This window comes from Dendropsophus ebraccatus, chromosome 1 (assembly GCF_027789765.1).
Source record: "Dendropsophus ebraccatus isolate aDenEbr1 chromosome 1, aDenEbr1.pat, whole genome shotgun sequence".
Lineage (NCBI taxonomy): Eukaryota > Metazoa > Chordata > Amphibia > Anura > Hylidae > Dendropsophus > Dendropsophus ebraccatus.
In genome coordinates this window covers 176,907,478-176,925,621 of record NC_091454.1, presented here as the reverse complement: position 1 = coordinate 176,925,621, position 18,144 = coordinate 176,907,478, and the positions used below count along the sequence as shown (strand labels likewise).

The window sequence follows — 18,144 nt, the reverse complement described above, 5'->3', positions numbered from 1 at the left end:
GATTGATTAACGATTTCTCGTTCGGTCGTTAGTTGTTAACTGCTATTCGAATGAACGATTATCGTTTAGATTCAAACGATTTAACAATAATCTGAACGATAATCGTCCGGTGGAATAGGGCTCTAAGTCTAGGTTTACATCTGCCTTGCATTCATCTGCTCTATGACAGCAGAAAAAGGAACAAAGAAAGAAACGTCAGATCTCCTGCACACCGGACACCAACGGCTCTGATAAACATAAATAAAGTCAATGGGGTCATCGGGTTTGCAGCATGGTGCCTGCCATTTTGCTTATCATTTAAATCCTACTTGCTACATTTTTTGTATGGTACTTTGAAACTGTGAGTCCTTCACAAAATCCTCAGATGCAAATGTGAATCCAAGCTAATGTGTACGATGGCTTCTTACTATGTCTGGGATACAATACTCAGGCAGGTTGATCTTAAATTTTTATTTAAAGTATTATGTTGCCCCCCAAAAGTTATACAAATCACCAATATACACTTATTACAGGAAATGCTTATAAAAGTGCTTTTATCCCTGCACTACTGCTACTACTACTACTACTACATCAAGGCTTCACTTCCTGGATATCATGGTGAGGTCACAACCCGACTCCCAGAGCTGTGCGGACTGTGGCTGCTGGAGAGGATGATGGCAGAGGGACACTGAGGGACACAGGGCACTGAGGGACACTAAGCATCCCTCTGCCATAATCCTCTCCAGCAGCCACAGCTCTGGGAGTCTGGTTCTGACTAGAGATGAGCGAACCGGGTTTGGGTTCGAGTCCATCGGAACCCAAACGTTTGGCATTTGATTAGCTGGGGCTGCTAAACTTGGATAAATCTCTAAAATTGTCTAGAAAACATGGATACAGCCAATGACTATATCCATGTTTTCCACATAGCCTTAGGGCTTTATCCAACTTCAGCAGCCACCGCTAATCAAATGCCGAACGTTCGCTCATCTCTAGTTGTGACATCACCATATTATCCATGAAGTGAAGCCTTGATGCAGTAGTAAGTGCAGGTATAAAAGCCCTTTATAAGTATTTCCCGTAACAAGTGTATATGGGTTATTTGTATAACTTTTGGGGGGCAATACAATACTTTAATAAAAATGTTCGCCGGACTTCTCCTTTAAGTATATAATCCTTTTATTCTTGAGGAGATAAGCCGCTGCAAGATGAATCTGCTGGTGGCTTCACACCCCCCCCCCTTCCCCTCTCCCCTCCACTGACATGGATGCCCATCTGAGCATGTAAACAAGAAAGATTAACTGAACGGAGTATAGCGATGACACAAAAAATTTCAGCACCATGTTTTACTTACTCCAATATCTTCTGACATCTGTGATGACATTGAAGAGTTCAAATCAATACTTCCAGTCCCATCCTAAAACGGAAATAGAATACAAGTTACATACAGAAGTAAATGTCAAGCGTAAACAAACTGATAATAAAAAGTTAAAAAACTAAATTATAAGACAACTACTATATAAACAGGAGGGGGATCATTGTATAAAAGCTGGAATGAGAATATACTGCCCACTATTCTTGTGTCCTATATCATGCTCTGGTGTCCTGTTCTAAGCAGGATGGTGTGATCTGGATTTCAGTGAGAAGCAAGATACTGTAAACTTACAAAAGAGGAGGAATAGAAATAGAGGAGGAATAGAAACATAGGAGATCACCCCCGGTACGTTGGGTGAGCGTTATATGCAAAGAATAGAAATAAAGAAATAAGATACTTGTTTTTGCTGAATCCATTCCAAAGTGTACGGCCCGAGTATTGTAAATGATTTTTTAGACTCTTCCAAGCTTGAGCTTCTTGGTTGTTTAGAAAGTTATTTCTGCTGCTTTGTGCACATGCAAATGGCGCATCCTTCACATTGCAACAGCTGGCAGCGTTTTCTGGATGCCTACAAAACAGTAACCTGATTCTCTGAGCGGTTTGGCAGAAGAAAGTGCTAGCTGTGAGAACATGTAATGGATTTTCGAGTGAAGGTGTCTGCCAACATCAGATTCAGGCTAACTGCATCATCAACAATTAGAAGGCCACATCCCCCCAGCATTTTCCACTATTCATATGTGTGTCATCATGGAACGCCAGGTGACATTTATTATTCTTGCTGAAGACAAGCCATCGCCACCACTCTAGTGATTATGTGCTCTATTGTCCTGCCATGCTGAATCCTGCGCCGATAATGGGGGAGATTTACAAAGAATGGCGTTTCATATGTTTGTCTTAAAATTAAATATGTTTGAGTCAAATGCATCTAATTTATTTAGAGGTGCCCAGGTAATTATTTGCCAAAATCCTGGGAGTCAGCTCTCATATGGTTTGAGGAGTCAGGCAGGTTAATGCATTGGAAAGGGAAAAAAGGAGAGTTTGCTTCAGTGGTTGGAATCGAATAAAATGTTTTCTTATTACAACCACGAGGGGAGGGATGAAGTGATCGCTGGCAGCACAGTCAGTCAACTTCCATCTTCTTGGTGACACATGAAATGTTATAGCTCCAGAATATTCTTAAGGTGAATGGTCTGATGTTTTGCATTATAAAGAACAATTTGTTCATTATGGAAACATTAGAGCTTAGCTGGGAAGAAGGTCAATAACTAGTAATTTTTATTTTTTTTTTTAATCTGCACAACAGTAAGTGGCTGACCTGTATAATAGAGTCATATAACAATATGTGAATAATACACAGTCAAGTAGCATTATTTTGACCATGGTGGATACAGGAGGTTTGCAATAGGTTGCCCTGCACCAATATCCCTCAATGTTGAGAAAAGTTTAAGCCTTAGATTCTGCAAAAGATTCTTTGAAAACTGTTGTGAACAGTGCTAAAGATTCAAACGCCAGTAAGTAGATAAAAGGCAACACACATAAGAGTTAATTGATTCTGGTAGCAAGAAGATAACGGTGCAAGCAGAACATTACATGACTAAAAGGTCCTATTACACAAAGCGATTATTGGCCGTATTTGTGTAAAAAAAGGCAACAATCAGCCGACATGCGCGAGGTCAGCTGATTGTTGTCTTACAATGTCTTTCAACGTGTTGAAAGACCAACAATCGAGATAGCGACGATCTGCTGCTGTCACTCTGTGTAATAGAAGCGGTGGCAGCTGACCACCGCTATCTTCTATGGGCTGCCTGGACGATTTAACAATCGTTCGAGTAGCCCCCCCAACACCCCCCCCCCCCCCGCAACCTCCCCACGCCACACTTTTACCCGCTCGCTGTCGGCACTTAAAAAAGGGCTTAAAAAAGTGTAAGCAACCATTTGTTAAGGGCTCCTTTTACATGGCCTGATGCAGCACCCCAAACAAGCATCAATCAGCAAGATGGAAGCTCATTTGCAGGACCTTTACAAGGATTAATCAATTAACTTTTTTTAGTCGACCACACATTCCTGTTTACACAAGAGATTTCCTGTTTACTGGCTGACTACTCGCCTTTTCACTTGGTGTTCTTATGGCCAGTAAGCGTACCTGTCTGATGATAATCAGCCCATGTAAATGGACACTATCACAGGGGGCGATATTGAGGAGCAACCAAGAGCAGTCAGCACTAATTTTCTCCTCATTTCCCGCTCGCGGACGGCGCTATTACACAGGTCGGCAGCCAGTGAGTGACAGCCGGTGGGCCACGGGGAGCTGCCCGAGTGATCGCTAGATCATGAAGCCCATAGAAGATAGCAGCGGTCTGCTGCTGCCGCTACTATTCCACGGAGCGAAGGCAGCATATTGTTGCTATCCTGGTCGTTTGTCTTTTAACGTGTTAAAAGACAAACAGCAGCAATGATCAGCCGACATCATTCATGTCGGCTGATCGTTGTCTACTATTACACCAGACGATTATCGTCCGATTAACGTTTAGTGTAATAGGGCCTTTAGAATGGGTGCACTTTGGTCTTTATTTTGGGCCAAAAACAGATTTAGGTTCAAAACACAGAAAAATATGCCAATATTTCCATCATAGCTTCTCTGTGTCAGTTCCACTCTATCGTGGTTAGAAATACTGACCAGCCTAAGAGTTAAATTGCAGCACAGTACATTACACATTCTCCATTTGGCGTAATCCTCCTGACAAGTTTCGGTTGGACCCAAGATTCTTCTTAAGAGTTTGTTCAGAACCTTTAAAATAGTTTGCAAGCAGCCAAACCCAACAGACTTGAGGCATGTGATTTCAGAACAATACACATCCTGTTCAGCGAATTGCTTAACTAACAAGCTTCTGGCCTGTTTCTTGAGCCTCACCCACTGAAAGCATATATGTACACAGGAGGGTGGATTGCAAATGTTTGGTTGTGTATATTAACTAATACACACAGAAAAAAAAAAATCAATTATTAATATTTCTAGGTATCTCTAGACAGCTGCAAAGGTCAAATCTTAAAGTGGATGTCTATAATGTTCGCCCTTTGGTGCCCCAGTTCTTGAGAGAACAGTGAAACTGCCTGTTACTTCCACCCACACTTGCAGGAGTTAGGGTCCTATTACACGGCCCGATCATTTTAGTAAACGAGCGTCGATCTGCTATATCAACACTCGTTTACTGGACCTATTAGTCGGCCCGATAATTATCGGGCCGACTAATAGGTCCAGTAAACGAGTGCTGATATTGCAGATTGACGCTCGTTTACTAAAATGATCGGGCAGTAAAGGCTGCATGGACATTGTTGATGATGTCCATGCATCCCTTGCCCAAACACCTGATATCTTACCTCTCCCCGCTCTCAGTCTTCTCTGTTGTGCTTCCAAAGCTTTTTGGTCCCGGCATCAGCGTCTAAGCGGCCTGTCAGCCTGTACAGCCAATCACAGGCCGGTACTGCCGCGGCCGGTGATTGACTGAGGTGTCTGTCAGTTAACAGGCCGCTCAGATGATGCAGCCGCCGGGAAGGGAAGCTGCGGGGCATAGGAGAAAAGACTGGGAGCTGGGAGAGGTAAGGTAACAGGTCTTTGGGCAATTGTCAGCCGTCGACCGCACATCGCTGTTACACAATTTTAGGTCCAAACCTAAACCAACGATCAGCTGATGATCGCTTCATCGGATGATCGCTGTCTCTATTTCATGAAGCGATAATCAACTCGATTTGGCCGATTATTGTTCTGTGTAACAGAGCCCTTAGATTGTGTCACCTGGGCTGGTCATATATCGTGATCGGCACATGCCGGTATACTGGACTTTATCTTAACTTAAAGGGGTTTTCCAGCGTGGGGGCTATTTTTTCATATGGCCGGGGAGGAGGTGGGTGAAAGAAAAGACGTCCACTCACCTCCCCGGTTCCAGCGGCGGGTCCCGCATCGCGACGCTCCGGTGCCCTGTTCCCGGCCGCTTCCGGGTGTCTGATGCGGGCCCGAGACGTGACGTCTCAGGTCCGCTCAGCCACTCAGTGAAGGAGGTGGGATCCCGCTGACCCCACGCTGGACAACCCCTTTAAAGGGGTACTCAGGGGCGGTCTTGGCATTTCTGGGGCCCCAAGCGAAGTTATGTCTGGGGCCCCCCCCTCGACACGCGTTCCAAAACAATAGACCGCTGTGTGTTGCCCCCAGTAGTATATACCCCTTGTGCGCTACCGCCAGTAATATATACTCCTTGTGTGCTGCCCCCAATAGTACATACCCCTTGTGTCCTGCCCCCAGTAGTATATACCCCTTGTTTGCTTCCCCTAGTAGTATATAGACCCATGTGTGTTCCCCCAGTTATATATAGCCCCCCCGTGTGCTCCCCCAGAATTATATAGACCTCCTGTGTGCTGCCCCAGTTGTATATAGACCCCCTGTGTGCTGCCCCCAGTTGTATATACCCCCTGTGTGCTGCCCCCAGTTGTATATACCCCCTGTGTGCTCCCCCACTAGTATATAGGCCCCCTGTGTGCTCCCTCAGGGGTATTTAGCCCCCCTGTGTGCTCCCCCACTTGGATATAGACCCCTGTGTGCTCCTCCAGTAGTATATAAACCCCCTGTGTGGTTCCCCCAGTAGGATACATACCCCTGTGTGCTCCCTCAATTATATATAGACCACCTCTGTGCCTCACAAGTAGTATATAGACCCCCTGTATGTTCCGCCAGTAGTATATAGACCCCCTGTGTGCCCCACCAGTAGTATATAGACCCCTGTGTGCTCCCCCAGTAGTATATAGCCACCGTGTGTGCTCCCCCAGTAGTATATAGCCCCCCTGTGTTCTCCCCCAGTAGAATATAGCTCCTCTGTGTGCTCCCCCACTTGGATATAGACCTCCTGTGTGCTCTCCAAGTTGTATATAGACCCCATTCTGCTGCCCCAAGTAGTATATAGACCCCCTGTGTGCTACCCCCAGTAGTATATAGACCCCTCTGTGAAGCCCCGAAAGTCTATAGCCCCCCTGTGTGCTCCCCCTGTTATATAGCTCCCCTGTGTGCTCCCCCCATTTATACAGACCCCCGATGTACGCTTCCCCAGTTAAACAGACCCCTGTGTGCTCCACCTTCCATATAGTATATAACACAATAAAACAAACACACACTTATACTCACCTGGGTCCGGGCGTCTCCTCTCCTCTTCACTCTTGTGGCCGCAGGAAGGGTTTTTCTCTGCAAAAAAAAAAAAAAGAGGCCGCACTCCCCTTGTCCTGGCGCCGATGCTCCAGTGATGTCACTGGAGCGCCGGCACCACAAGGACAAAGCTGCCACTTGTGACCGCAGGGAAAACCCTTCCTGCGACCACAAGAGTGACTGACAGGAAGGGAGCCAATGTCTGCCGCCCTGTCAGTGCTGCTGCATGTAACTATGAGCGCTCATTACGAGTGCTCATAGTTACAGTTCATATGGCAGCAGCGAGCGGGGCAGCCGCCCTGTCCAGCGGTCTTGAGCACAAGAGCGGGACTTGGGGGCCCCCCTGGATGTTGGGGGCCCCAAGCGATCGCTTGGGGTGCTTGGTGCCAAAGACCGCCACTGGGGGTACTTCCCAAATCAACTAGTGCTAGAAAGTTATCAGATTTGTAAAATAAGACTTAAATGTAAAATAAGTCTTAAATGTAAAATAAGTCTTCAATTACTTGTCAGCTGCTAAATGCCCTACAGGAAGTGGTGAATTCTTTCTAGTCAGACAAGATGCTCTCTGCTGACACTTCTGTCAATGACAGGAAGTGATCAGAGCAGGAGAGGTTTTCTAAGGGAATTAACTATTACGATTTACTATGGTTCTTGACCATTCCTGTCAAGAACAGAGGAGACAGCAGAGATCACTTTGTCAAGTTGTAAACAATACACCACTTCCTGGAGAACATGCAGCAGCTAATAAGTACTGGAAGGCTAACGTTTTTATTTTACTATACAAGTCTTTATAACTTTACGGCATTAGCTGAGTGTGTGTGTGTGTGTGTGTGTATTATATATTTTTTTATTATTATTTTTAATTTTATTTTATTTTTTTCCCTCACCAGAGTACCCCCTTCAAACATTTAACAGTTTGTACATTCTGCTTAGGACTATTGTGTTTGGAATTATAACTTTGCCTTACATTAAGACCTGAAAATGGTAGGTGGAAGCACAAAATCTTTGCTAGGGATTGTTGTGTAACTATAATATGACTGTTCATTGTAAAATAATCTGGGAAAACAGGTTTGTGACTAGTGGGAGAAAAAGAAGCTGAAGTAGTATGTAACCTCTCTCCCTACTGCCATGCAGAATTAGGCGCTTCAGTGTGTCTGATGGATCATAACATTTAAAGCTGGTTTCTAGACTTGGCAAAGAGTTGACCAGGATTGTTAAAAAGTCAGTATATCTACTACATTCAATGCCAACATTTATTACAAAGCTTTAACCCCTTTAAACTAATGCACCCATACTGCTGTTGTTGAACTTTGTAAGTCTAAGTACACTCAGGGTAATCTAGGCTTTTCTAAGAATGTCAGCTTTTTCGCCTTTGCTTTACTACTTCACATAACCCTTACTAAGAAACCACAGTGATATTACAGATATAAATAGACTCTGTCAGTAAGTTTTTATTGCCCTATATTAGGGTAACAAACTAGGGACTGAGAAGCTTAACAGAACGATGTATCACTTATGTTGTTCTGTGCAGCTAATTGGGAAATATCCTCCTGAATAACAAGGACTCTGAGCACCGCACACTTGTATGTGTGCTCAGTAGTCCTCGATATTCATGAGCAGCAGCTCCCTCTGCCCACTGGCCGCTGATTTGCAGGTGTCTATCTATACTGTGCACAAATACTGTGTATAGGCAGACAGCTTTCAAGCAGCAGCCAGAGGGTGCGGCGCGAAGCCCATTCTCCTGTATATCAGGAGAATGGCTGAACAGAATGATGTAAGTAATACACTGTTCTGTTCAGCATTTCTGTCACTAATTTATGATTCCCTCATTTAAGGCAGCATAAACTTAGTGACAGATTCACTTTAAGTATAGATACATATGCATAAGTTACCTATTCAGCATATGCATTTAGACAGCATAAAGAGATGACATACAGCAACACTCCTCGTGTCAAGCAACCTACAGTACAACATATATCAAGGATTACATCTGACCATTGCCCCAGTAGAGATTAAAGTGATTCACATACCTCATTGACTTCCTGTTTACTATCTAAGAAGCCTTCAGTCATGGACTCTTTCCGCAGCAAATCTAATATGCTTTTATCATCATCAAATGCATCATCTTGTTCTCCATCCTTAGTTTCTGAATCTGAGTTGTCCACAAGTTCTGTCTCTGTAACAATGATTTCCATGTGGACGCCATCCTCACACATGCAGGTAGTGCTCTCTTTTAGATGTGTGACATACTCCCTCTGCTGCCTGTGCGACACCATGGGAGATGAATGGCTATTAAAAATAGAGGTAGAATCAACGGTGCACTCTGTGTAGTCACGTTCTTCGTGAACAGTATATCCAATGTCCAGCATATCAGGCGTTGAAACGCTCATCCGTGGAGATACATGGGAGATGTGTCTTTTTCTGATATCTAAGAATTTCCGTGAGTTTCTCTTGGACTTCTTAAAGTTGTGAAATAAAGGTCGGGTCTTCTCTTTTAAAGAGCCCCAAACGGATGACTTATCTAAGTCCATTGTTGCCAAATCCAATGGAACTCAACTCAGTGCGAAACGTATCTTTACCTGTAAATAGTAGAAATACAGACATTTAGAAGTGTATTGATGTTGAGTCAAACTTTTTTGAAACAATAAAACTGTTGTGAAATTAGAAAACTCTGCACGTCAGAAATATAGTGCATATGGGGTACAGCCTATGGACAGGTGACAGATTTTTCTCAATAACCCCCTTCGATGAAAATTATTAGGCATTATTAGGCTGTCCCACCGCAAGATACTGATTGGCTGAGCGGGATTCAGTAACCCAGGAGCCGGAGAAGCAGACGGCAGGTAAGGCCCAACAGATGATTAGTATGGTGCTGCAAGAATGCAGAGCCATAGGGCATATAACTGTACCGCATATTGCTGCAAATGTCGTACGTGCAAGAGGTGGGCATAAAGCACAGTGGAAAGTAATGGCACTAGAACCCAGGGAACAATAGGCTCCATCTCTTTGACTTAACAGTCCAAATATAGAGCGGACAGGCAACAGTGGTATGTTCTGAATACTTTTATTGATATCTCTTCAATGGTGTCACCAACTCAGTAGGCGGTCAGGTGGTAACAGATTCACTTTAAAGAGGACCTGTCACCCCCGGTGACGGGGTGACAGGCTCCTGACCCCTGTTAGAGCCCCCTATACTCATGTGATCCCGCCGGGTCCCGCTTCTGGAGATGGTCTGGTCACGGAGATATCGACGCCCAAAGCCCGGAGAGCACGCTCATCAGATGAGTCTTACGCTCCTGTTCGAGAATGACAGGAGAGTCCAGCGCTCCGTCATTCTCTATGAGCGTTGGACTCATCTGAGGAGCGCGCGCGCCGGGCTGCAGCGGCTGAGATCTCCGTGACCCGACCATCTCCAGAAGCGGGACCTGGCGGGATCACGTGAGTATAGGGGGCTCTAACGGGGGGTCGGGAGAATGTCATCCCGACACGGGGGTGACAGTTTCCCTTTAAGTCAAAAAGCTGCAGCTGTAATATGCAACTAATCAGAAAAATTACCAAGAAACTTTAATCTTATGTAACAATGAAAAGATATGAAGCAGAAAGTAAATTATGAAGAGCATCAAATAATCCTGAAGTTTCTAGAAACAAGTTTAACCCAATAACCATAATGTTACATACTGTTAGTTATGGCTACCCATTATACCCATGGAGCAACATGGTGTCAAAATAAAGTGAAAAGATTTATAACTTCATTATACAAAAGAAAAATATTTCCTGTAATTTGAACTCTTTATATATAAAAAAAAAAGAAAAAAAAAGTGTAAGAGGGAGATTATCATTATTCACTTTCATGGTTCAGCTTTGTTGGTAATAAAATGCTTTGCAATTACGTTCTGTATTGTTAATTTGTCTTCTAATTGTAAATTAAACGACCTTCTCCATTGCTTTTATTAAAAACTTCCCTTCTGGAATCAGTATGTCCTTCACATATCTAACTGGGCTACTGCTGCTTTTGGCATAGATCTGGCCACATACTACTCCCTATCAGGTCTTTAGCGGTCTGATGTGGGAAGGGTTAATTATACAAGCTGTGTATTACTCAGCATTAGTGCATGTCTTCCTAAGAGATCCCTTAGTAAAGGAGAAATTAGTAGAAAAGTTGACAATGAAGGCGACAGTATTCTGTACAAACCAGAATCTATGGTATGGTATATGATCACAGGAATAAAACTGAAGGGGCTACAGAAAGACTCTAGAGGCAGTCTGTCTGTCCACAGAAATGCAACATAGAATTGATTGAATGAGAAAGGAAGAAAATAATAATAATAATAATAATAATAATAATAATAATAATAATAATAATAATAATAATAAATGCATAGATTGATAAGATTTTTTTCTCCTAGCAGGACAAAGGAGGCAAGGAATTAATAAATTATCTGTTTAACACAAACTAAAGCCATAAATACACCTAGCACTATGTGGGGGAATATCAAGATGACAAGTGGAACACTAGCCACGGTCTTGTCCTAAACACAGCATACAGTATTAGGCTGTATACAGTATTAGGCTATGTTCACACTACGTAAAAGTACGGCCGTTGTTGCTATCGGCAACTACGGCCGTACTTTTCACGTTGTGGAACACTGCCTCTGCTTCTTTGGGATCCCGGCCGGAGCGTATACACATCGTATACGCTCTGGCCGGGATCCCGTGCGGTGCCACAAATAACTGACATGTCAGTTTTCTGCGGCCGCAATTCAATGAATTGCGGCCGTAGAAAACTCTGCCAGTTCACACAGTGAAGCAAGCGACTCCGGTCGCTTGCTTCATTGTGGGCTATGGGAGGTTCTGATGCGGGCGCGAACCCAGGACCGTGACTAGATTCGCCCAGGACCGCCCACTGTGACTACTTGCCCGGCATTTACATACAGTGCGGGACATCATAAAAGTAAGAATACGGTCTAATAGAGGGGGGCACGGAGGGTACAGGGGGATGTTTGGGAAGCGTGCTGGGTGATGTGCCAGCACGTTTCCTTATCATTAGGGTGATTTTCTGCGTGATTGGTTCCCTTTAAAGGGGTTATCCACCATTAGAAACACATGACCACTTTCTTCCAGCAACAGCCCAACTCTTGTCTGCAGTTTGGGTGTAACCCCCTTACTATCCATTCTAGAGTGCACTGTATTAATGGAATTTTCCATTCAACATACTGAAGAATTGCTGTTTCAGCTATTTCCTAATATATTCCAACAAGTTTACTAAAGTTACATAAACTTCGATTTTTAATGACCAAGCCATTATATAAATAATATTTCAAAACAGAAAACCCTGGACATGGGAGAACAAGTCAATTCACAAAGAGGAAAAATCTCTCCAAGCGAAGTGGTTAAAGATAAGCAAACAGACAGCGCTGGTAAAAGACTTTATGTGCTTTATGTCATATGTTCCAGCCACACACCTGGTATCCATGTAAACTGCATTACAGTGACGGCAAGCTGTCAAACAATAGTCATAAAAAGGATCACCAGGGGACGGTCTTAACCTGATTATCGGGAATAGCATGCCATTTACTCCACTCAGGAACAAACACATTAAATGCTGTATGACTTTCAAGCAAACTTACATTAGCAGAGAGTAGGTGTGATGTATAAGATGTAAGAGGCAACAGTGGGTGGATGCTTAGTTACAACACAGACAAATAATAAAAAGATCAGATTCAGTAGAACCTGAAAAGTAGGCAGACAAAAAGGAACATCTACCCAGCAAATGTACATTATAGCTTCTCAATATTTCTTATTTTATATTGTGCTGCACAGTACAGTCGGCTCTTCTGGCTTCCTGTACTAGAGAACAGTTTGCAGACTTTAGCCCCAGCTACACTAAATGTTAACATGGGCCACATAGCAACCTATAGGTATGCCTATCTTTGCACTAACACATTGGCTTTAACACATTCAATTTCTTCCTGTATCAACTTAATGATAATCTGCATTCCAGACATCTGGATGCATTTTTTTTCCCCATTGATCGTTTAAAAGAAAAAAAAAAAAAAAAGATTCATCAGAAACCTGTTTTTGGCAAAATGATGGAAAATGATAAAGTTTGCATCCGTCTTTCCTCCCCATCGTATGATTCGTTAAAAAAAAAAAGTTTTAAAACAGCATAGTCAAGCTTTAATAACCTTTATCTAGTTTTCTTACAAGACGTGTGAAAATTTTAAAAATTCGACTGGTAAACTCGACTGGTAAACTGGAAAAGGGTGTCAGGCGTAGAACATTTTTAAATTGCTCACATGTTCTTTGTATCACTCAGTTTTTGGAGCACGCGACAAGCTCATTACATATGGAGGTTTTACATAGTTGCAAAATGACTTGGGCAATATCACAACAATAGCTACAACAAATGATGCAAACAGTATAAAAAGTTGTTAAAGGAGTTATCCAATGAATCATTTCATTCCAAAAGGACTGAAATGCTGTTATTACAGAGTTCAAAGTCATTTTCAGTGTGTCTGGCACCATTTTCTGCTTCCATCTGTCCCCTTGCTGCTGCTATGTCTTCCCACTGGCAAACACTACTTACTTCATCTGCGGACAGACTCTCCTCAGTTATAGGGTTATGCTATTGCAGAGGCTCAGACCTTAGCCTGGCAAAACAACGCAGAAAGATAACACTATTGTTCTATTGACTGTTTTGCAAGACACTGGTCGTTTATTTTATTATCGATAAAAATTATGTGGAATAATAATAATAATGATTATTATTATTATTATTATTATTAAAAATTTCAAAACATCCAATTACTACAATAACCAAAAGACTAACCTCTATTACGTAGGATTGTAGCATACAATCATGGTGTGTTCTAAACAATATACATCACAGGACCCTGTTCACACTTCCAAAATAGATCTCAAGAAAACCCCTCTCACACTGTAATAATTGTTTAACCCCTTAAGGACAGAGCCAATTTCGATTTTTGCGTTTTTGTTTTTTCCTCCTTGTGTTTAAAAGGCCATAGCACTTGCATTTTTCCACCTAGAAACCCGCACGAGCCCTTATTTTTTGCGTCACTAATTGTACTTTGCAATGACAGGCTGAATTTTTGTATAAAGTATACTGCGAAACCAGAAAAAAATTCAAAGTGTGGTGACATTGAAAAAAAAAAAGCATTTTGTTTATTTGGGGGAAATGTGTTTTTACGCCATACGCCCTGGGGTAAAACTGACTTGTTATATATGTTCCTCAAGTCGTTACAATTAAAACGATATGCAACATGTATAACTTATATTGTATCTGATGGCCTGTAAAAAATTCAAACCATTGTCAACAAATATACGTCACTTAAAATCGCTCCATTCCCAGGCTTATAGCGCTTTTATCCTTTGGTCTATGGGGCTGTGTGAGAAGTCATTTTTTGCGCCATGATGTGTTCTTTCTATCGGTACCTTGATTGCGCATATACAACTTTTTGATCACTTTTTATTACATTTTTCTAGATTTGATGCGACCAAAAATGCGCAATTTTGCACTTTGGGATTTTTTTGCGCTGACGCCGTTTACCGTGCGAGATCAGGAATGTGATTAATTAATAGTTCAGGCGATTATGCATGCGGATATAGCAAACATGTTTATTTATTTATTTGTTTACTTTTATTAATAACCTGGGAAAAGGGGGGTGATTCAGACTTTTATTAGGGGAGGGGGCTTTTTACTATTAACAACACTTTTTTTTTTTTTAACTTTTACACTTATACTAGAAGCCCCCCTAGGGGACTTCTAGTATAAGTGCTTTGATCTCTCATAGAGATCTCTGCAGCATAGATATGCTGCAGAGATCCATGAGATAGGCACTCGTTTACTTCCAGCTGCTGCAGCCGGAAGTAAACGAGTGCCGAGCCGGGGACAGCGCCATCTTGGAGCGGTCCCCGGCCAGCTTCAGAAACGGAGATCGCTCCTCCGGGATAACATCCCGGAGGAGCCATCTCCCCACTAGACACCAGGGATGACGCTGCGTTCGGTAATCGGATGCAGCTGTCAACTTTGACAGCTGCATCTGATTACTGTATTAGCGGGCACGGCGATCGGACCGTGCCCGCTAATACCTGCGGTCCAGGGCTACAAGCGGCACCCGGGACCGCCACGGTTCAGAGTGCGGCCGCCGCGCGGCCCCACTCTGAACGTCCCTAACGGCATCAGGGCGTAAATATACGCCCTATGTCGTTAATGGGTTAAAGCAAACATACTGCTGTACCGTACCCGGCCTTCTAGGTGAAGTGATGGTATATAGCTAGCATCTGCCTTCATCAACAGCAGCATTAGCTTATAGAACAGAGTACATAAGATTAATTTTTTTAATTTTTTTATTTTTACGATGGGGGATAGGTGTAGTATATGGTAGATTGGTTTCTAGGGTTCTTTCCATATCACAGTTTGAAAATCTGTCAGAACAAGCAGGAAGGGAAACGCGTTGGAGTGAGGAGGGTGATGGGACCAATGGCCACTGGGTCTGATATGTGTTTTGGGGTGTGCAATATGGAGGATGGTCTCATATGACCGGTTTACAGGAGAGTTGAGGGCAGAGTGTAATGGCCAAAGGAAAGTGCAATATCTGAATAGGCATTAGGTAGCAGGTACACATATTCATATTATCCTTGCACTAGCATTGCATTGACTGTGTTTGATATTATTACTGCACTAGTATTGCACCTTATTTACTTTACAGCTGCATATTGCTTGTTGTCAGCCCTTTTCCTGAGAATTCTGTGATTATACTATACACACACATAGCATTGGTACTAGTGGGCTTGTGACATATAGTTTATGTATTTGTCATTTGATTGTATTCATTCTTTGCACACCCTGTTGATTGTGACTAAACAGTGTACCCACTATATGGTCCCCATGGTATTGTTTTTAAATTGTCTGATGTGATGTCATTGTGTATGTGTGTTTTATAGGAAATTGATGTGTCTAAAATAAACTTTGGGATTCTTCAATTACTTTTGAGTAACTATTAGGGTTTTTGTAGGGGTAATTGTGTTTAAGTGACCTCAGTGTTTAATATATTTATGCACATGTGATGTTCTTATGTAGAATATATATTTTTAGTGTCAAAGGCGATTTTAATGCTTTCATCCCTTCTGATTAACCTGAGTGAAAACATTAAGGGCATTTTTAAAGGAACATCACAGTGTCTAGGATCTTGAGGCGATTACTAAGCTCGGTAGCCTCGCTGGATCCACCTGCCCTCCTCTCCGCATCGCCAGTACTGCCAGTGGCACCCAACCACATACTGTACGTCTGCTTCGCTCTTTTCCACCTTATGTGCTACTATACCTACATCCTCCAGTCTACCAAAAAGATCTACTACTAGAAAAAGATTTATACAGAAGTGTTGGAATTTATGGTCTGTGACTGCAATGGTCTACTGAATAAATAGTTATTCTGCAGTTATTCTTTAGGGCCTACTAAGTGGATTATTATATATATGATCTATACAATCCTGGACATTAAAAAAAAAAAAAACCACATTGTATTAGTTTTACTGTACCTTGAGCACTCCTTTAACTTTTTTTTTCTCTCAAAAGTAATAGTTAGTGGGAAAATCTACAATTGAATCCAATAATGACCCATAAGCTATGTGCTTAGGATAAATTAGCTACACTGTTGCCATCATTATACAGATCCTATAAGGCATATTTCTGTATGCTCCTGACACTCAAGACTTTTATTCTTCATAGTATAATTCTGGAGCATATTGTAGAGACTTGACTTGCGTCTTGTCCAAAACGTATATAAATAAAATTGACAGCTAAAGAGTTACAAGATGTCCCAAAATTGTTATTTTATAGCGAATGTAAGCTTTTAGTAAAACAGACAACGTTTAAAAAAAAAAAAAAGTGTGACAGCTCATCATAATCAAAACAAGATCTTAAATGGGCACTGTCATTAAAAAAACATATCAAAAGTTTTGATCAGTCAGGGTCTGAGTGTTTAGACCACAACCGATCAGGAAAACAAGTCCAGAGAAGTACATGTAACCTAGATGGACTTTCAATGTAAATCTATGGAGGCCGTCTAAGTCATAGGTGGGGAGAGCAGAGCAGACGTCTTCCCACGCATTCTACAAATCAGTAAGGGTCTGACCACTCAGGCTCTGACTAATAAATTTTTTTGTAATGTCTGACTGACGGGCACGCTCTAATTTCCAAAATAAATGTGAAAGTGGAGCTCTATTACAATTATCACAGGCTGCTGCTCCTTCTCAAATAACCAAATTCAAGTGGAGTCGTTTTCTTTCTGAAATACGTTACTACTCCTCTGTGATCTTACATGCCTCCTGATCTGACGAGCCAACATCCTAGCCTTCTCGGATTAGTAAAGCGCTCCTCAAATTCTGCAATGTGTTAAAACAGGATGATGCCTGCATAGCCTATACTGACATTTCAGAGGACTGATGAGTGAACCTACAAGACATTTCTATTCAGATTAAAATGTCACTAGGGGTGTTAAACTCATCTATACCCATTTAAGGGGGGGGGGGGGTAAATTTCCAGCTACTAGGGTTGTGACAATACAAAAATTTTGGGTTTGATACCGATACTAAGTTTAGTATTACGATTCTCTCTCTGATCCAGCATTTAGTTTTCAAAGACACTGCTGCACATACATATGAGTGTAGGCTTACTGTCAGACAGTGGATTCAGCTAGCTCTATAAATATGTCAGATTGGGTACAAAACTATACTTCAAAGAATTGATGCTTGAATTGAAGAAAATTAAACTTTATTAAATTAGACTTTGCATGTGCAGAGCAAAATGGATGTTAATCTAATGAAGGGGGAAATATACCCCCAAAAAAGTTGTTACTCTAAAAATATTTTGAATATAGTTTTAACTTCTAAGGCTTCTAAGGCTCTTTAGCATGGCAACCAGTCCTATAAGAGTACCCCCATTGTGTTGGTGAAGGCACAATTTCTACTGATCCAAGGTTAGAGTCCAACTAACATTAGGACAGCGCACCTTACACAAAGCCTTGAAAATGTATTGCAGGAGCAGCTAGTGCCTACTTCTTTAGTGTTTGAGGATTGTATATTGTGGCCTAGGATCCAATGGAAAGGAATATTTGGGAGAAGCATTATGAGTTGCTGTCTATCAGCTATTCTTGGACAACCAGCAACACCAGGAAGAATTCTCATCTTGGCCTTATAGATTAAAGACATAGCCGAAGCTTTTGATATCCAGAAATGTAGTATTCTGGGGTATTCCACTTAAACATAACTTTTCATATGTTGCTGCCCAAGGCGAGTCTAACAATTCATTCCATACTTGTTATTACCTATTCAGTCTCCTTCCCCCAGTTTTGAGCTGCTGCTTTCTGCTAACGACACAAAAAGCTGGATCTCAGTTGATTGGTCCATCTCTGCTCTCAACCTCCTCCTCCTTTCTCCCCCCTGAGATGGCTGATGTAAACAAGTCCTTACCTGCAGATTTGTAATGCTGGGAGGATTAATCACAGTGGGTTCATCAGCAACCTGACCTCAGATGTACCCACCCAGCATTACAAAAAAGCTACAAAGTTGCAGATAAAGCTTGCAAG

The 18,144-nt window shown here is 42.2% G+C and overlaps 1 protein-coding gene across 3 annotated transcripts in view; it reads right to left on the bottom strand.

Annotated features, from left to right (window-relative positions):
* The window catches only part of MCTP2 (multiple C2 and transmembrane domain containing 2), a 137,111-nt gene that overhangs the window by 92,758 nt on the left and 26,209 nt on the right, over nt 1-18,144 (bottom strand). For all 3 annotated transcript variants that reach the window (XM_069984972.1, XM_069984961.1, XM_069984966.1), the window contains exons 2-3: nt 8,570-9,118; nt 1,331-1,393 (exon numbers count right to left, since the gene is read on the bottom strand). In XM_069984972.1, coding sequence (XP_069841073.1) covers nt 1,331-1,393; nt 8,570-9,070 — 564 coding nt within the window. In that variant the 5' untranslated portion in view covers nt 9,071-9,118. The remainder of the gene's footprint in view (nt 1-1,330; nt 1,394-8,569; nt 9,119-18,144) is intronic.